At 40.2% G+C, this 21617-nt stretch overlaps 1 protein-coding gene across 1 annotated transcript; it reads right to left on the bottom strand.

The window, feature by feature from the left end:
- Window positions 1-14522: 14522 nt before the first annotated feature.
- LOC116373975 (forkhead box protein I2-A-like) lies at window positions 14523-17078 on the bottom strand. Its single transcript, XM_031822699.1, has one exon. The coding sequence runs from the start codon at window positions 16932-16934 to the stop codon at window positions 15729-15731; it is 1206 nt and encodes a 401-aa protein (XP_031678559.1). The 5' UTR covers window positions 16935-17078; the 3' UTR covers window positions 14523-15728.
- Between the last annotated feature and the right edge of the window lie 4539 nt (window positions 17079-21617).

Here is a 21617-nt window from a genome sequence, read left to right as displayed (position 1 = left end):
TAATGCAAGGTCTCTTTCAAAATCATGTGAAACATCAATTGCTATGGAAATGCTGGGATGTGTTTTTCTATGAATGTGATCTTTAATGTAATTATGATGTTGACACTATATGGATTACTATTATCATCCTGAATATTAAGACTGCACTCGTATCATGTTAAACACATAGACACTCAACCATGAAATTTGCTAGAACCTGTTTATTGAAATCTTAACATCAGACATTTAAAATCTGTTTTTGACTGTCATGATACCCCTTTTGGCAGTCATTTTACAGCCACTGATTATGGTCAATTTAGACTGAGAATAGTATCTAATTATGGTAAGGGATGAAATAAGTATAGCTATTTGTAATTGTAACGGTTTAGCAGATAATAAGGAAAGACAATCCCGACTTTACGTGGCTAAAAGAAAAGGAATATTAAATATACTGTTTACAGGACATTCACTCTACATGAGATGAAGGCGGGGAAATAATTTCCTGTCGTAGACAAAGGAACTCAAAGGGTGTGATGATACTAATTAACAATAATGTTGATCCGAATGTGAAAACAGTCAGGAATGATCTACAAGGAAGGTGGACTCTTGAATATGAAAGTGGATGAAAATCAGATTTGTGTCATTAATCTACAGTGGGGCAAAAAAGTATTTAGTCAGCCACCAATTGTGCAAGTTCTCCCACTTAAAAAGATGAGAGAGGCCTGTAATTTTCATCATAGGTACACTTCAACTATGACAGACAAAATAAGAGAGTAAAAAATCCTGAAAATCACATTGTAGGATTTTTTATGAATTTATTTGCAAATTATGGTGGAAAATAAGTATTTGGTCAATAACAAAAGTTTCTCAATACTTTGTTATATACCCTTTGTTGGCAATGACAGAGGTCAAACGTTTTCTGTAAGTCTTCACAAGGTTTTCACACACTGTTGCTGGTATTTTGGCCCATTCCTCCATGCAGATCTCCTCTAGAGCAGTGATGTTTTGGGGCTGTTGCTGGGCAACACGGACTTTCAATTCCCTCCAAAGATTTTATATGGGGGTGAGATCTGGAGACTGGCTAGGCCACTCCAGGACCTTGATATGCTTCTTACGAAGCCACTCCTTCGTTGCCCGGGCGGTGTGTTTGGGATCATTGTCATGCTGAAAGACCCAGCCACGTTTCATCTTCAATGCCCTTTGAGTTTTTACCAAAAAGTTATATTTTGATTTCATCTGACCATATGACATTCTCCCAATCTTCTTCTGGATCATCCAAATGACGGGCCTGGACATGTACTGGCTTAAGCAGGGGGACACGTCTGGCACTACAGGATTTGAGTCCCTGGCGGCGTAGTGTGTTACTGATGGTAGGCTTTGTTACTTTGGTCCCAGCTCTCTGCAGGTCATTCACTAGTTCCCCCTGTGTGGTTCTGGGATTTTTGCTCACCGTTCTTGTGATCATTTTGGCCCCACGGGGTGAGATCTTGGGTGGAGCCCCAGATCGAGGGAGATTATCAGTGGTCTTGTAGGTCTTCCATTTCCTAATAATTGCTCCCACAGTTGATTTCTTCAAACCAAGCTGCTTACCTATTGCAGATGCAGTCTTTCCAGCCTGGTGCAGGTCTACAATTTTGTTTCTGGTGTCCTTTGACAGCTATTTGGTCTTGACCATAGTGGAGTTTGGAGTGTGACTGTTTGAGGTTGTGGACAGGTGTCTTTTATACTGATAACAAGTTCAAACAGGTGCCATTAATACAGGTAACGAGTGGAGGACAGAGGAGCCTCTTAAGAAGATGTAACAGGTCTGTGAGAGCCAGAAATCTTGCTTGTTTGTAGGTGGCCAAATACTTATTTTCCACCATAATTTGCAAATAAATTCATAAAAAATCCTACAATGTGATTTTCTGGATCTTTTTTCTTCTCATTTTGTCTGTCATAGTTGAAGTGTACCTATATGATGAAAATTACAGGCCTCTCATCTTTTTAAGTGGGAGAACTTGCACAATTGGTGGCTGACTAAATACTTTTTTGCCGCACTGTATATGGTCCAAATCAGGATGATCCACTCTTCTTCTTCTAAAATATTTATAATCTATTGAGTTTACAGGCAACAAACGATCAAATCATTATGGTGGAAGATTATTACACAGTGTTAAGTACCTCAATAGACCGCAAAGGAAATCACTCTACAAACTATAATCGTGCCCTTAAGGAGATCACACATTTTATGGACACATTAGAAATAGTGGATATTTGGAGACTAAAAAACCCTGACCTTGTTAGATATACATGGAGGAGACTTAATCAAGCTAGTCCTCTGGAGTACTTTCTTGTCTCTTTCTCTCTTGCATTAAGTATTGATAGGAGACGGAATGAGATCGGACCATCATCTAATTAGCCTTCACATAACTCCTGCAGAATTTCTACTTAGACGGAGATGTTGGAAATGTAATCAAAGTCTACTGGAAGACAATTTAACTAAGACAAAATAATTAATAACAGAATTTTCCCAGTACAATATAGGTTCAGCAAATCCCCGTATTGTGTGGGATTCCTTTAAATGTACCTTCAGAGGTTATTCAATATTCTTCAGTAAAGAACAAACAGTTTCTGTCTAAGGAGACGAACAAGGGTGGGTAGCATAACAACGGTACTACAGAGATACAAAACAAGTTATAGGAAGAAAAAAAACTGGAGGAACTTATTCGAGAACGATTTCATGTCATCTGTTACAAAAATAAAGCAAACTGGATGGAATATGGAGAAAAATGCACAGAATTCTTCCTGAATCTTCTACACAGGAACACTATCAAAACTAATTTGCAGAAGCAATATGATATCTTATTACAATCTGTCCATACACACCCCCAGGAAGAATATTACACTTTTAAAATCTGACAAGTGATCACTTACATATGGTCATTTTCACATTTTCATAAATTCTTAGAATGTTTGGATAATTCGATGGCAATATAAAGTGGCTTGCGAAAGTATTCACCCCCTTGGCAGATTTCCTATTTTGTTGCCTTACAACCTGGAATTAAAATTGATTTTGGAAGAGTTTGTATCATTTGATTTACACAACATGCCTACCACTTTGAAGATGCAAAATATTTTTGTGAAACAAACAAGAAATAAGACAAAAAAAACTGAAAACGATATAACTATTCCCCCCCCCCCCCCCCCCCCCAATACAATAATTACAGCCGCAAGTCTCTTGGGGTGTGCCAAGCTTTTAGAGACCTATCTAGCCACTGGGATTTGTGACCATTCTTCAAGGCAAAACTGCTCCAGATCCTTCAAGTTGGATGGGTTCTGCTGGTGTACAGAAATCTTAGCTGGTTAGATATCTAGCTATCTATCCAACTAATGTTAGGCTCTGTGTTTTTAGTTTGCTACATAAATAGATAAGCTAGCCTATTAGCCATGTTATGACAGGTGATCATTGCCCTTGCTAGTTTGAGTGTATTGACATTCCCAGCCTTAGTTACGTTTGTCTGTTTTGTCTAGAATATTGAGTCATTTAAACCAAAACAGTGCATCCTGAATGGAGGCAGCAAACAATGTACCAGACCAGCTGTGATTTACACCCTGATAGCAATATTTTCTAGACTACAAAGAAATGTATTGGTGAATTATATTAATCATGCATTGAACTGCATCCATCTATTCTGCCAACAAAGCCTTAGTGTACGTGTCACGCCCTGGTCTTAGTATTTTGTGTTTTCTTTATTATTTTGGTCAGGCCAGGGTGTGACATGGGTTTATTATTGTGGTGTGTTTAGTCTTGTTTTTTTTGTAGGTATTGGGATTGTGGTATAGTGGGGTTTTCTAGAAAAGTCTATGGTTGCCTGAAGTGGTTCTCAATCAGTCAGGTGTTTATCGTTGTCTCTGATTGGGAACCATATTTAGGCAGCGATATTCTTTGAGTGTTTCGTGGGTGATTGTTCCTGTCTCTGTGTTTGTTTTGCACCAGTATAGGCTGTTAGGTTTTCGTGTTACGTTTTTTGTTTTTGTATTCTGTTTGTGTTTTATTTGTTTATTAAACATGAATCTGAATTACCACGCTGCATTTTGGTCCGATCCTTGCTACACCTCCTCATTAGAGGAGGAGATAGAAGAAAACCGTAACAGTACGGCATGGAAAGTTGACTCAAATACATTGCCGGATTTAGGTACAGGCGGCATCTTGTTGGGGGCGGCATGGGGGCCTGCACAAAAAAATCCTAATGGTGACATTTGCGTGATCGGTTTTCTATCGCTCATTTGCACGTCAGGTCAATGATATCATGTCACTGTGTGGGACTGTGGGTCCGTTAACCTTGTCGGAGTGGGCGCCCTGATTCTAGTTTGTGAGCTAGGCAGGCTACTGCCTGGGAAGGGGGCGGGGGTAAGGTTGACCTCAGATTCCCCCGCTCCCCTACCTCGGGCTTCCAGTGGGAAGACCTATCAAATAGCGCACCTCTAACTTTGTACAGTATTAATGCAATTAGTAAAATCAGTCACACTACGAAATGCTACCAAATAAACCACAATTCATTCATAATACTGTGAAATATATAGTTTCACCGATATGTTGTTGCATTTTTTTCTGGTTTGTGCGAAATCGTTAGGAACATTATAAAACCAGTCTGCACACCACAAATGTGAATTGGTTTAGTCTTGACTCTTGGTTGACAGTGTTGGGGGAAGGGTAATGTATTGATGCTCAAATGCCAAGTCAACACATTTGTTTCTATTTGTCTTTGTTACTTCTTTTTTATATTTACAAGGCTTGTTTTTTAAATATGTTTTTATATTTATATAGTTTTAAATGTTAAGATGATTTATTTGTGGTGTTCCAAATGACTGAATAAAAAAGAGTTAGTGCAGAATGGTGCTTTTGTTGGGGGGGGGCTGAAGGGGGTTCGCCCAGGGAGCCAAGCTAGAACCGCCACTGCTCAAATATAATCAATTTTTATAACCTCATATAAAACTGGTTTTGTAGCATGAACTGGGAATTTAATAATTTTGACTGATATTATGATTATATGTTTGTTTCATATCTGCAAAGTAGTTTAAACTTTAAACTTTATGTCACCGGTTACTTTCGGTGCTAAACATGAAATGTTTTTTGCAATGGGAATTAATAGTTGTACATTTTGATTGGGAAATGCTTAATGGTTGTATTTTTGTATTCTTATGATTTGGACCTACTGGCTTATTATGTCTGAGTTTATGGACTGCTTGTCCTTTAAATACTTCTTAGTGCTAGGTTCTATTTTCCTGAATTTCCGCCTGACTGACATGCCCAAAGTAAACTGCCTGTTACTCAGGCCCAGAAGCCAGGATATGCATATAATTGGTAGCATTGGATAGAAGATGATGTATGAGACTAACACAATTGATATGGCAGGTGAAAATCCAAAGAAAAACCAACCAGATTTTTTTTTTTTGAGCTCCCAGACTCTAGCTATGGGTTCTATGTAATTCCAGCTCCCAGATTGTAATTCCTATGGCTTCCACTAGATGTCAACAGTCTTTGTTCATTGTTTCAGGCTTGTTTCTTCAAAACCTATCAAGAATTTTAAGTTTTTGTACAAAGAGTCCTGGTACAACATCAGTCTGTCGGCGCGCGACGAAGAGGACGCGCGCTTAATAATTTTACTTTTCTATTGAACGGTCTTCTTTCCATATGAAATATTATATAGAAAATTAAATAGAAACATAGTTTGACTTGTTTGAACAAAGTTTAGCGGTAGCTTTTTGGACTCCTTTGTCTGCACGTTGAACGAGTGGATTACTGAAATCGCTGGCGCCAACTAAACAGACTTTTTGGGATATAAAGAAGGACAACAAAACAACCATTCATGTTGTAGCTGGGACCCTTGGGATTGCAAACAGAGGAAGATTTTCAAAAGTAAGTGATTTATTTAATCGCTATTTGTGATTTTATGAAGCATGTGCTGGTTTGAAAAATATGTTGGGGGCGCTGTCCTCAAACATATCGCATGGTATGCTTTCGCTGTAAAGCCTATTGTAAATCAGACAATGCAGTTAGATTAACAAGGATTTAAGCTTTTAAACGATATAAGGTACTTGTATGTTCATAAATGTTTAACATTACGAATATTTATTTTAATTGCGCGCCCTCCAATTTCACCGGATTATGTCTACCGGTGTCCCGCTAGCGGGACGCCTAGCCTTAAGACGTTTTTAACATCATGCTGTATGTGACTGCTATATTTCCATCGCCCCTATGCAGTGGTGTAGTGGTGCCTGGAGAAGTGTGTATACTCAAATGTTGCCCAAAAGTTCCCAAATGGCCCGCATAATGAAGGAAATGTTTCCTATGGATTAATCCGATTTTCACTCTCAAAATCACACTTTTTTTTAAATATAAAAAACACAAAAAAATGTACGGCCTAAATCCACAACAATTACTTAAATCACATCAAGGTCATTGGGTGGGCCTGTCAGGGCTTGGTTCCCTAGTTGGTGGGCCTCTGTCCACCCAGGCCCATCCATGTCTTGCCCCTGATGTAAACAGTGCATGATGACAATTGTGCATCACAAATAGCCTGCTAACCCTTCGGACTTGAACTTTTTCAATACCTGGTTTGCATACCCATTGTTGCAACACTAAACAACACTAAACAATACATTAATTGCACTACAACAGTGACAAACGGTGCCGAGAAACTGTTAGGGACTACATAAAGCTGTTTTAACAGCAGTCCTAATACCTTACCACTGGTACACCTGGCTATCAGCGGAGCCTTGTCTGGCAGTAAAACATTTCATTCAGCCTCATTTACTGCATTTAAAAAAAACATAGCTGAAATGGCTGACTTGCTTAAACAAATGTGGTTTCTTCTGACAATTGAGATGTACAAACTATGGCATAAGGGGACAATGGGTGGATAAGAGGCAATCCATCATTTCAATAAAGACATTAATGAGCGAGCTAGGACAGATGTAGTCAATATAACAATTTGTTCAGCACTTTTGAAATGTAAGGTGACATTTGTGTGTTTTCACATTGTTTGTAACTTATTTTGTACATAATGTTGCTTCTACCATCTCTTATTATCAGAACTCAGGATAAGACCCAGATGCAGACCGCTAGAGTCACAGATGTTTTTTGACCCAAACAGGGGAACAGACAAAAAAACAGCTCAAAGTCAGGCAGAGGTCTGTAATCCAGGGCAGAGTCAATAAGGTACAGAACAGCAGGCAGGCTCGGGGTCAGGACAGGCAGAATTGTCAGGACGAACTGGCAACACACAAACAGAGAACACAGGTATAAATACACTGGGGATAATGATGAGATGGGCGACACCTGGAGGGGGGTGGAGACAAGCACAAAGACAGGTGAAACAGATCAGGGTGTGACACTTATGACCAAAAATAACTTCTGGATATCAGAACAGCTATTACGCACCTCGAACTGGACGAAGGATATGCTGCTTCTCCAAGACCAGGCCCAAATCCCCTTCATTCGCATAAATGAAATATGAAAATGCAGGGGGTGGAAATCGGGTGCCTTGTGAGAATTTGTCGGCGAGTGGGTATCCCCCCTCTACCATCCGTTCTATTGGCCAACGTGCAATCACTGGAGAGTAAACTGGATGATCTCCGTTCGAGACTATCCTACCAACGGGACATTAAAAACTGTAATATCTTATGTTTCCCCGAGTCGTGGCTGAACGATGACACAGATAATAATAATATTCCGTTTGCTGGGTTTTCCGTTATGGTGGAAATTACAAGATTATGTTGTAATACTTGTATTGCATCAAATGGTTGTTTTATGCAACAGAATAGAGGGTTCTCATAACTCTATTGTGTCTATGTGAACTGAATGTGGGCCTCTGGGAGATAACACTGACAGGAGACTTACGATGTCTTTGGGGACACTGCATTTCAGAGCATGAGTTAATGTTTCTGTTCTATATGGTACCAGGGAGAGATGAGTCCAGGGCCAAACCCTGGTCTCTACACATTGAGATACTGTCTGCTCTGAATTGTACGTATATATCATACAAATCTTAACCTTGGGACCCATTCCATACATCTGTTGTTTGTCATGTAGACTGAAGGAGGATGGACTTTGCAATAAAATGGTGTGGCTCAAACCAGCTCGTTGAGTTCTCAGTGACACGATCGTCATAATAACATTCGGACCAAAGCGCAGCGTGATATGGGTTCCACATGTTTATTGAATGAAACGCACAAAAACAATAAAGAACGAGCGAAGCGAAGTGCTCACAGGCAACTACACATAAACAAGATCCCACAAAACACAGTGGGGAAATGGCTGCCTACATATGATCCCCAATCAGAGACAATGATAAATAGCTGCCTCTGATTGGGAACCATACCAGGCCAACATAGAAATAAACAACCTAGATTACCCACCCTAGTCACACCCTGACCTAACCAAAATAGAGAATAAAACGGCTCTCTATGGTCAGGGCGTGACACTCCGTGATCACCTCCAGGGGTGATTACCGACCAGCTCCATTACTGCAATAATTAAATAATAAAGTTTGATTGTTGTGAAGAAATCTAAAAGTCTCTCCTTTTGATTACAATAATTCCACCACACCGTGCATCGGCAGGACAGAACAGCTACGTCTGGTAAGACGAGCGGTGGGGGAGTGTGTCTATTTGTCAATATCAGCTGGTGCGTGATGTCTAATATTATGGAAGTCTCGAGGTATTGCTAGCTTGAGGTAGAGTACCTCATAAGCTGTAGACCACACTATCTACAAAGAGTTGTCATCTATAGTTTCACTAAGACCGCACTCAACGAGCTATATAAGACCCTAAACAAACAAGGAAATGCTCATCCAGAAATAATGCTCCTTGTGGCCGGAGACTTTAATGCAGGCAAAAATCAGTTTTTACCAGCATGTCATATGTGCCACCAGAGGGGAAAAAACTCTAGATCACCTTTACTCCACACACAGAGATGCATACAAAGCTCTCCCTCACCCTCCATTTGGAAAATCTGACCATAATTCTATCCTCCTGATTCCTGCTTACAAGCAAAAACTATCAGGAAGTACCAGTGACTCGCTCAATACGAAAGGGATCAGATGATGCAGATGCTACTCTACAGGGCTGTTTTTCTAGCGCACACTGTTCTGGGATTCATCCAATGGCATTGAGGAATCAACGAAGTGAATCAACGACGTTGTCTCCACAGTGAACGTACGTACATATCCCAACCAGAAGCCATGGATTACAGGCAACATCTAGACCGAGCTAAAGGCTAGAGCTGCCACTTTCAAGGAGCGGGACACTAATCCAGACGCTTATAAGAAATCCTGCTATGCCCTCAGACGAACCATCAAACAGGCAAAACGTTAATACAGGACTAAGATTGAATCCTACTACACCGGCTCCGACGATCGTCGGATGTGACAGGGCTTGCAAACTATTAAGGACCACAAAGAGGAACCCAGCCGTGAACAGCCCAATGACGTGAGCCGAAATGCCTTTTATGTTCCGTTCGAGGCAAGTAACACTGAAGCATGCATGAGAGCACCAGCTCGACTACGCACTCCGTAGCAGATATGAGCAAGACCTTTAAACAGGTCAACATTCACCTGGCTGCGGGGCCAGACGGATTACCAGGACATGCCAGAGCATGCGTGGACCAACTGGCAGGTGTCTTCACTGACATTTTCAACCTCTCCCTAACCGAGTCTGTAATACCTACATGTTTCAAGCAGACCACCATAGTCCCTGTGCCCAAGAAAGCAAATGTAACCTGCCAAAATGACTACCGCCACGTCGGGAGCCAAGAAGTGCTTAGAAAGGCTGGTCATGGCTCACATCAGCATCATCATCCCAGAAACCCTAGACCCACCAATTCGCTTACCGCCCCAACAAATCCACAGATCACTCAATCGCACTCCACATTGCCCTTTCCCACCTGGACAAAAGGAACACCTATGTGAGAATGCTGTTCATTGACTACAGCTCAGCGTTCAACACCATAGTGCCCAAAAAGCTTGTCACTAAGCTAAAGACCCTGCGACTAAACACCCCCCTCTGCAACTGGATCCTGGACTTCCTGACGGGCCACCCCAAGGTGGTAAGGGTAGACAACAACACATCTGCCATGCTGATCCTCAACACGGTGGCCCCTCAGGGGTGCGTGCTTAGTCCTCTCCTGTACTTCCTGTTCACCCACGACTGCGTGGCCAAGCACGAATCCAACACCATCATTAAGTTTGCTGACGACAAAACAGTAATAGGCTTGATCAACGACAATGATGAGACAGCCTTTAGGGAGGAGGTCAGAGGCCTGGCAGTGTGGTGCCAGGACAACAACCTCTCCCTCAACATGAGCAAGACAAAGGAGATGATTGTGGACTACAGGAAAAGGATGGTGGAACACGCCCCTATTCACATCGACGGGACTGTAGTGGAGCGGGTTAAGAGTTTCAAGTTCCTTGGTGTCCACATCACCAAGAACTATCATGGTCCAAACACACCAATACAGTCGTGAAGAGGGCACGACAACACTTTTCCCTCTTAGGAGAATGAAAAGATTCAGCATGGATCCCCAGATCCTCAAAAAGTTCTACAGCTTCACCATCAAGAGCATCCTGAACGGTTGCATCACCGCCTGACATGGCAAGTCCTCTGCATCCAACTGTAAGCTGCTACACAGGGTAATGCGTATGGCCCAGTACATCACTGCAGCCAAGCTACCTGCCATCCAGAACTTATATACTAGGCAGTGTCAGAGGAAGCACCAAAAAACTCCAGTCACCCAGGTCACTAAGCTAAAGACCCTGCTGTTCTCTCTGCTACCGCACGGCAAGCGGTACTGGAGCACCAACCTATTATCCCGCACAGTGACTGGGTACCGGTAGCCCCTGTATTTAGCCTCGTTATTGTTATTTTATTGTGTTACTTTTCATTTTCTACTTCAGTTTATTTTGTAAATATTTCTTAACCAACGATGCAGTTCAATAAATAGAGTTAAGGGCTTGTATGTAAGCATTTCACTGTAAGGTCTAAAACTGTTATATTCAGAGCATGTGAAAAATGTGTTTTGATTTAACACATGTTAATGCAAAAATAACATGCAAAACAGGCAAACACCCACCACACACACACAAAGGTGGGACCCAAAACAGATGAGGCTCTGCCCTGAATGACAGGTCGCCTCTGAGCCCGAGACACTCAATATGTGGTCTCAAGACTGGTCTTGAGTACTACAACACTGCAACAAATATTATGGTTGCCTCTGAGCCCGAGACACTCAATATGTGGTCTCAAGACTGGTCTTGAGTACTACAACACTGCAACAAATATTATGGTTGCCTCTGAGCCCGAGACACTCAATATGTGGTCTCAAGACTGGTCTTGAGTACTACAACACTGCAACAAATATTATGGTTGAACTCAAATGTGCTGGTTAATAACATTTTTCCATAAATACAGGTATTTTATGTTTGAAAGGGGTATTTTGTTTTTAAATTATATTGGAAATTGGAATGGTAGATTTGTCTTTCATAGAGCTATCGGAATTGTTTGGGAAGGTCTGCTCAATTACAACACTACTCTAAAAATGGAGGAGGCAGGTGGCAGTGGGAGGAGGTGGGGAACTGCTCTGTCTGCCCAATATAAAAGATCCAAACTGGCAGAAGAACAAAAATAGCATAAATAGGAAAGTTTACCAATGTCATTTGAGGACCAGGATGTTGACAGCTGTGCCATACAGATTGCAAAATAGCTGGGAGGAGATTTTTGATGTACCTATTCCATGGAACAGGGTGTATGAGTTTGTATATAAAACGACGCAAGATTCAAAACTATTGTACAGAATTCTTGTAAGGGGGTCTAGGATGGCTGAGGGGCAGCTCTTGGGGGGGAACTGTGGGGGGGATCTTGGATGGTTGGTGGCTTGGCGGTTGGGAGCTTGCGCCAGTGGCTGAGAGGTCGCTGATTCGGGTCCCTGATTCATCTTGGTGGTAGATCTGTTGATGTGCCCTTGGGTGGGGCACTTAATCAACCCTGGTTGCTCCTGTAGGTTGCTCTGGATGGAAGTGTCTGCTAGATGACAATGTAATATAAATGTTGAGTGACTTCACTGCAGGTAGATTGTATGGTTTTAAAATTATATTTAAAGAAATGATATAAAATAGATCCATTTAAATTCTTCTGTGACTATTTAAATTGTTCATCTTGATAGTTGGTAAAGAGGGCCTGCAGAAGTAGAGCCAAAGATTCCAAAGTATCCTAGAAACTGAAACTGTTTTGTGGATGTTGATACCCAGTTCAAGTACAGGCAGGGTTAATGAGAGAGGACTTTAAATGTACACACTTGGTTTGCAGCTATATGCGGTTCACACACAGCCTTTGGCTTCCTCACGTACTGAAGTGAAAGAGTCTTATCAAATGTTTTTCAAAGCGTTTTGCTGTTCTCTTCAAAGTCATATTTTCAGTCTTCCACAGATGTTATCATGTCATTTACTATGTAGGTCCATCTTTATAGGTGGGTCCATTTGTGTTGGTTTTATTGCAGTCTTCGATATAATTTTCAAGAAGAGTAAAGGTTTTATGTCTATATTTTTGTGATATTGCTGCTTTGTGTTTTGATGGAAAGATTTCTGTCATCTGAGAGCATTTTTAAAACAGAGTTTTTTTTGTTTATATGTGTCATTGTAGTGAATGTGTGTCCAATCCATGCTCAGTGTTTGCATGTCAGAATACGTGCATTTGTGCATGCATAGGCCTTGTGGATATCTGAGGCAGATAATGACATATACAATTGTGTGCCAGGAAACATAACTTGATTAGCAGCTAATGCTCCTTGCAGCGAGCCCATCGATCTTCATCACGGCCGCGCATACCCTTGTGCTGAGTATGTATTTGGACAAGTGTAGTTGGTATATGTAGAGAGTGAACAAATATAATAAACATGTAGATTAAAACCCATTTGAACCTAGCTGTTTTAAATTGAGATCTGATTGTTCATGAAAGGGATGACACTTTCCTATACAAGCTATATTTCTCTCACTGTTTATTTGAACCCACGCTGATTCATCAAGCCTTGTCAACTCAATCTCAAACGAGTTATGGTGAGGAGATTCAACTTAGATTCATAGAGTGTGAACCACACCATTAAACCTACATTACGATATATGCCTCATTACCCCACCATTCAACAATAATAATAGTTTCATCCACCCATATATCTTCCCTGACTGCCCTCCATTTGACTACTGCGGCCTTGTCCCACGGAATGATGTCATGGAGTCTCTTCCTCGTAGGTGGTCTGGCAATTGATTAGAGGAAACAGAGTAGCCAACAGTTGATTTTAGGGGTTACTGAATCCACACGATTCAGTGAGCTTACCTGATTACCTACAGTTTGGGTCTTGAGAAAGAAATTGACAGTCATTGGTGTTTCAGTCTGACATTGTGCACTATTGCAATCGGTCTAGTCGGTAGTAGAGTAGATCGGAAATATCACACCGGGAACACAGCATTCATCTCATTGAAGAGAAAAGTTATTGACGCAGAGAGCTTTCAGATTTGTTTCCCATGAAAATAGATAAGAAGGAGAGGACTACATATTAGTGCTGGAGCCTAAATGTGGATCATGTTTTAAATCAAACACTTAGAGGGGTCAACAGATCATGCATTTGTGTGCCTTAGAAATAGAGACCAGAGTGTTGAACAGTTGAGCCCGTGGGTGGCACTAGAACATTCAGCCATCTTGTTATGTTTGTCTCAAGATCACCACTCTCTACAATTAACCAACGTTACAGTTGTTGGTTGAGGAGTTTGCTCTAGAGAGACTAGAAATTATTTGTAATATATGCTGATCATAAGGCTTAGAAGTCATTATGTTAGAGAGTGGTATCTCAGACCAGTAGAAGTGTGTTTAGATGTGAACTGAAATTGGTTTTCAATCATTTACTTAGTCACAATATTTAAATTAGAATAATATTGAGAAGGAAGATTGCCATATTTTAATCAAATGCATAAAATTCAGGAAAATGATCAATTTTGTGTGCAGCACATTTAATCAAAGAAATTCTTTCAAATATTATGTTGTTTCAGATGCTTAGTTCTTGTTTGTTGATGATCGTCAGTTTAGCAGAGCCACGGTGTCTTACAGAAGGTCCTACAGAATTTGTCCATAGAGCTGAAGCCTAAATGGGCTGATGACCATTTGAGCTGAGCAGGCTAGGGAATGCAAACTCTTTTTCTCCTCTGAGGTTTTCAGCATGAGGTTTTATTTACACATCTGACCAAAATAATCCTATACACAGGAAATTCTTGTGATTGTGAGTTCCTCTCCTCAAATGTTGGGAAGTGTATTTATTTCTACAGGCATTCCTGATTTGCTCTCTCAAAGTCTACAGTGAAGGTTTCAGAGGAATATAAATGTAAGCTATATTTAGAAGTCAGAGTTTTTTTGGTCATATATTTCATGATTATGTTGTCAATAATGCTCTGATTTCATGCAGGTGTCATAGAAACCCCTACAAACCCACTGCTTATTTATACAGTATGAAACTTTACAGTTCAATACCATAACAACTTTAATTCACTGTAAATCACATGTGGCCTCAAGGAAACAGATGGCAATGCTCTGATTGATTCAGTATTTGTGTTAACAGCACTTTTTGCAATGGGGAATTTGTTTAACTGATAAACAAATGAATGTTTACTAGTGCCCATAGCTCTCATCCTGGTGTAGTATGCAGTGCAGGGTTATTAAAAAAAAATCACTTTTCCCTTCAGAATTTTGGTTTATTATTCAAAGGTGTAAATCTGTTTGAGGAAGAACATTGAAAACCAGCTGCAGGATTATATTTAAGCAACACGGCCCGAGGGGGTGTTGTATATGGCCAATATAACACTGCTAAAAGCTGTTCTTATGCACAACACAACACGGAGTGCCAGGATACAGGTGCCCTGAGGCGTCTTATTGCTACTATAAACTAGTTTCCAAGGTGATTAGTAAAAATACATGTTTTGTCATACCTGACCTGTTGTATATGGTCTGATATACCATGGCTTTCAGCAAATCAGTATTCATGGCTCGAACCACCCAGTTTATAATAGAGTACATGACTGTAATGATCTTTCAGTTTAATAGGCTAAGATTGAATGTGTTACTTTGTACTGTCCTTTCTTTCAATTTACTTATGTCTATTTTCATGGAATAAAATCAAGCTGACTTGCGATGTATTTTTTTAGTTTATTACACTTTTATTTTACATTCAAGATGGGAAAAAATAACATTTTACATCGTTTTTTAGAAGGTAGCTGAAAAAAACGTATGTCCACTTTAACATCTAAATTCAACATCTGAGAAGCAGAACAGAATATAACACACACAACAGTCAAATGGCAGGCACTTAGATGACAAGCTCAGAGCTCCTACATATAAACCATAGTTTTCCTAAACATTTACATTTACTAAAACAACATCTGTACACTCTTGGGCGTTTATTAACTGTTCTCTCATGACGATAAATCAACTGAAAGAGGAACTACAATGGTATTTTATGCGCAGCTGCACATCGGAAGAGAGGTTAGCCTATAATAACAATAATCGCAATCATGTCTTTATTGGCGCCTGAAAAATATAATTGTCGAAGTCATTTTCTCTCTCCCCACTGTATCAAAATGGTAACACTCGCGAGTAATATCTTGCAATATATATATATATATTTTTTAGATGTTCCCATTATATTATTATTATTTAGCATATCACTCTGCCTATTTAAAATGTAGAACTTTCTCAGGGCACGTGAGCGATAAGTAACTGCAAAGCGGGAATCCCATCAGCTTGAATTGGTGACTTTGGGGGTACAAGCCTGCCTCTGTTGTTACACCAACGCTGCTTTTGTGCATTTGGTTTCCCTTTTTTGACAGGATACTGTCTATGCTAAAACCTTTGGATTTGTCCGTTGCTCTGCTAGGGACAGTGGGTATAATTTCCATTGTTCTACACAGCATAGATGAGTTCAAGTTCTCCGTGCAACCGGACAGGATAGGAGGCCCATTCTCCCTCCTATCAAAGGCTAGTCTACTGTTGTCTGCTTCACTCGCATGGAGGGAAGACGCTCCTGACAGATGCGCTGTGTCCAAACAGACCCTGTGCTCCTGAACGGGTATGCACCTTGGACCGTGTAGCGCGTCAGCTGATTGTGTGCCATACATGTCCTGCATGGATTCCGTTTGGATTTGATTCTGCACATTACATTTTTGGCCATGGACAGACCCACTTTGCTGCATCCCAACATTGTTGAACTCACCAAGAACATGTTTTAAATCTGAACTACGTTGCTCAAAATGTCTATGTTGTTGTTTCACCTCCGTGCCCACCACAGCCCAATCTCCAGCTGACATAGGCCTACCCATCCTCGGGTGAGCATCAGCTGGAACGTTATGAATGGGCCTCCTATCCTGTCCTGACGGGTTCGTGGAGACTGGACCTCTTTTCCTCTTGTAAGTAGTTTTGTACTCTGCAGTCTCTTGGCCCTTTAGTTTTCTCTTCCTCCGTCTATAGTTCCCGTTCTCGAACATGTCTAGACATTTGGTGTCCAAAGTCCAGTAGCTGCCTTTCCCGGTACGGCCCTTTTCTCTCGGTACCTTGATGAAACAGTCGTTTAGAGAGAGGTTGTGGCGTATTGAGTTCTGCCAGCCCTGCTTGTTGTCATGGTAATAGGGGAAGCCGTCCATTATGAACTGGTAAATGCCGCTCAGCGTTGCGCGCTTGTCTGGTGCGCTCTTGATGGCCATAGCGATAAGTGCAATGTAGCTGTACGGAGGTTTTTGCAGAGATTCCTGCCGAGTTGGGAGGAAGCCCAAAGCGGGAAGAATGGTACCGCCGTCGCCTCCATACAAGTAAATCAGGGACGAATTGGGGAAATTGAGCGCCGAGGGTGGCACTCCAAGCACTCGGCTGTGGTAAAGGCTCATGATGCTGGAGCGCTATCTGCTTCCCAAGGAACTTCAGCTCGTGGGGAAAACTGCTCTTGGAATGATGGGATCCCAGTGTCTCTGCCTCATGAGTCAAACAATGTTAAATAATTGTTTAACATGTTTTATGTTGACTTTTCATTGGAAAATAAATTGTCTATCATAAACACTGGTTGTGTTCTCAGCCCACCCACATTAATTCAAATTTCATTGCTGAAAGCCCCAGCTCTCTCCCCGCGTGTCCCCTGCGTAGGCCTACCAGCCAATGGTGTTCTTGGTTATTCCCACATTTGTTTATAGAATTAGTCTGTTGATAAATCTGCCCACCCAAGTTGAATCAAGCTGTGTTTATTTGGAAAAATTTCCGGGCACCCAATACATAAACGCACTGATCTGATGTTTGAAATATCACGTCCACCCTTGACGCTGAAAGTTGCTCACAGAGAGAACAAGCAAACACGGCCGAGTTCTTTCTGGGAGTTGCTGTGGGTTACTTGAAATAAAAACAAAGTGTATAAAAGGAAAATAACTTAAACCTTTTTTATTTTAAAGGGATAGTTCACCCAAATGACAAAATTACACATTGGTTTACAAAGTTACTGTTGAGTAACTGATTACATGTGGGGTGACCCCCCCCCCCCCCCCCCAAGTGCTGACACAAAACATTTGGTCAAAAATGAGGTAGACCTATGTGGATAATGGTCATGCTTAAACAAACAAACTATGAAGGGATATAAGTGGCTACAATCTATACTTTTTTGTTATATAATTAAATGTGTTTGGCCAAATCATCCTCAAGTTTCAAAAAAATGAGTGTGTATTTGTATTTGTATTTCTTAAGGATCCCTGCCAAGGCAGCAGCTACTCTTCCTGGGGTCCTGCAACATTAAAGCAGTTATATACAATAAAAAATATTTCATGACATGACATTTCATAACACTTTACCCAAAACATTTAGTTTATTCCCTCAGGCCACTACTCCACTATCACATATTTACAATACAACATCCATGTGTATGTGTGTGTCTTATCGTGTGTCTGTGCCTGTGTGTGTCTCGTCACAATCTCTGTAAGGTCTATTTTTAGCTGTTTTAAAAAATCTGATTCTACTGTTTGCATCAGTTACCTGATGTAGAATATAGTTCCATGTAGTCATGGCTCTATGTAGTACTGTGCACCTCCCATAGTCTGTTCTTGACTTGGGGATTGTGAAGAGACCTTTGGTGTCATGTCTTGTGGGTAATGAATGCATGGGTGTCCGAGCTGTGTGCTAGTAGTTTAAACAGACACCTCGCTGCATTCAGCATGTCAACACTTCTTACAAAAACAAGTAGTGATGAAGTCAATCTCTCTTCCACTTTGAGCCATGAGTGATTTACATGCATATTATTAATGTTAGCTCTCTGTGTACAGTTAAGAGCCAGCCGTGCTGCCCTGTTCTAAACCAATTGTAATTATTTTACGAGGTCTCTCTTTGTGCCACCTGACCACACAACTGAACAGTAGTCCAGGTGTGATAAAACTAGAGCCTGTAGGACCTGCCTTGTTGATAGTGTTGTTAAAATGGCAGAGAGCTCTGTATTATGGCCAGTCTTCTCCCCATCTTAGCTATTGTTGTATCAACATGTTTTGACCATGACCGTTTAAAATCCAGGGTTACTCCAAGCAGTTTAGTCTCCTCAACTTGCTCAATTTCCACATGATTTATTCCAGGACTTAGTTGAGGTTTATGGTTTAGTGAATGATTTGTCACAAATATATTGTGTAACTAAATTAAGTTACACTATATATAGAAACATATGTGGACATCCCTTTAAATGAGTGGATTTTGCTATTTCAGCCACACCTGTTGCTGACAGGTGTATAAAATCGAGCACACCGCCATGCAATCTCCATAGACAAACACTGGCAATGGAATGGCATTACTGAAGAGCTTAGTGACTTTCAACAAGGCACCGTCATAGGATGCCACCTTTCAAACAAGTCAGTTCGTCAAATTTATTCCCTGCTAGAGCTGCCCCAGTCAACTTTAAGTGCTGTTATTGTGAAGTGGAAAAGTCTAGGAGCAACAACGTCTCAGCTGCAAAGTGGTAGGCCACACAAGAATGGGGCCATCAAGTGCTGAAGCACGTAGCGAGTAGAAATCATCTGTCTTCAGTTACAACACTCACTCCCGAGTTCCAAACTGCCTCTGGAAGCAAAGTCAGCACAATAACTGTTTGTCGGGAGCTTCATGAAATGGGTTTACACAAACATTTGAATGAAAAAGACTGGGTTAAAAACGGGATGGGAATCCTTCTGAGTAACATTTCCTTAGGAAAAGCTTATATTAGCATAAGGTTGTTGGTTGAAGTTTGTGTCTTTATCTCTTTGTTCAATTAATGTCAGGGGTATTCATAATTTACTCAAACGTAAGGCTATTTTCCTGTTTTGCAAAAGGTTTAATGCAGACTTATACTTTCTACAAGAGACTCATGCTTGTTCTTCTGATCTAGCTTTTTGGAAAAATCAACGGGGTAACAATATCTGGTTATCATATGGCAACAACCACTCTGCAGGTGTAGCAGTTTTAAGAGGTGCATTTAAAGGGAAGGTCATCATTAGTAAGACTCACCACTCTGGACATTCGTTAATTTGAACAGTGAAATGTTTTATTAGGGAATATCTATTCAACAAAAACAAACAAAACAACATGGTATTATTTGAAGAAGAGATGAATAGTTAAAGGTGTATTTCAGGTTATCCAAATTATCTTAGGTGGAGATTTATTTTAATTCTGGGGACTAATGTGATGTGACAGATATCCCCCTCCTAATGGAGCCAGCATGGTTAATTCTGAGTTTAATAATCTATGTCTTGGTCTTAGATTATTTGATATTTGGAGATCTAAATATTGAATAAAAAGGACTTCACCTTGTGTAACAAGGGCATGTCCAGACAGTCATGAATTAATTTCTGGTTTATTTCTAATTCATTAGATAACACTGTAAGCAAGCTATCCCTTGAATCATCAATTCTTACTGATCATAAAGTTATATTCTTATCTGTAAATATGAATGGCTCTGAACTTAATAAACCGAATCAGAGTTTTTGGAAACTCAATAGTAGGCTGTTGGAAGATGATAATTTAAGATGGGATTCCAAAGATATTATACAAGAAAATGTCAATCTTATGGGAACTATTGGGAATGAATCCAGTATGAAATAAGACAAACAGCCATGAAGAAAGGTAAATAAATTGCTGAACTTAAAAGATTGAGGCAATAAATACTTTCTCTAATCTCTATGGAGGACCTTGATGAATAGAGAAAGGGTCTGAATGTACAAAGAGAGAGCAAAAGGGCATTAGTATGATCAAAAAGGAGACGGTTGGAGGAAGGTAAAAAAAAAATCACAATTTAGAGAAAAAAAATCAAAATCTTTCTTCTACTAATAAGCTTAATATAGATTGCAAAGAACGAAATCCTCAAAGATATTTCTAAATATGTTTCAGAAATCTATGGTAATCTTTACACCAGTAATGCCTGTCCTACTAGTGATGCCTGTCCCACATGTATATATTACCTCGACTAACCGGTGTCCCCGTACATTGACTCTGTACCGTATATAGCCTCGCTATTGTTATTTTACTGCTGCTCTTTAATTATTTGTAACTTTTATTTCTTATTTTTGTAGGTATTTTTCTTAAACTGAATTGTTGGTTAAGGACTTGTAAGTAAGCATTTCCATGTAACACCTGTTGTATTCGGCGCATGTGACAAATACAATTTGATTTGATTTGATGTCTGCTTTTCATGACTCAAATACTATGCAAAATTCATAGAAAAAGAAGTCTTCAATACTGTAAGTCTTGTGATTCATTTGTTTCAATTAATGAAATTTAAAAAAGAATCTCCAGTGAATGATGGCCTTATTAAGGAATTCAATAGATATTTTCATGAGGATATTGTTGAATTTATATGTAATGTCTTTAAGGAGGCAATTGATTTAGGGTTCCTGCTTGTTTCTATGACAAAAGGCCTCAGTTCTGTAATCCCCAAACCAAACAAAAATCCTATGATGTTAGAAAATCGGAGACGAATGACATTAATGAACAATGATGAAAAGCTACTTGCATCCATCTTTGCAGAAATACTTTAAAAAGGTATTAACCAAATCATTGATGATACCCAGTCTGGTTTTATGGAGGGCAGACATACAGTTGAAGTCTGAAGTTTACATACACTTAGGTTCAAGTCATTAAAACTTGTTTTTCAACCACTCCAAAAATTTCTTGTTAAACAAACTATAGTTTTGGCAAGTCGGTTAGGACATCTACTTTGTGCATGACACAAGTCATTTTTCCAACAATTGCTTACAGATATATTATTTCACTTATAATTCACTGTATCAGAATTCCAGTGGGTGCCTTTAAATAGCTTGGAAAATTCCAGAAAATGATGTCATGGCTTTAGAAGCTTCTGATAATAATTGACATAATTTGAGTCAATTGAAGGTGTACCTGTGGATGTCAATTTCAAGGCCTACCTTCAAACTCCGTGCCCCTTTCTTTGCTTGACATCATGGGAAAATCCAAATAAATCAGCCAAAACCTCAGAAAAAAAATTGTAGACCTCCACAAGTCTGGTTTTCCAAAATGTCCAAACGCCTGAAGGTACCACATTCATCTGTACAAACAATAGT

This window comes from Oncorhynchus kisutch, linkage group LG4 (assembly GCF_002021735.2).
Source record: "Oncorhynchus kisutch isolate 150728-3 linkage group LG4, Okis_V2, whole genome shotgun sequence".
Lineage (NCBI taxonomy): Eukaryota > Metazoa > Chordata > Actinopteri > Salmoniformes > Salmonidae > Oncorhynchus > Oncorhynchus kisutch.
This window is presented reverse-complemented; position numbering and strand designations above follow the sequence as displayed.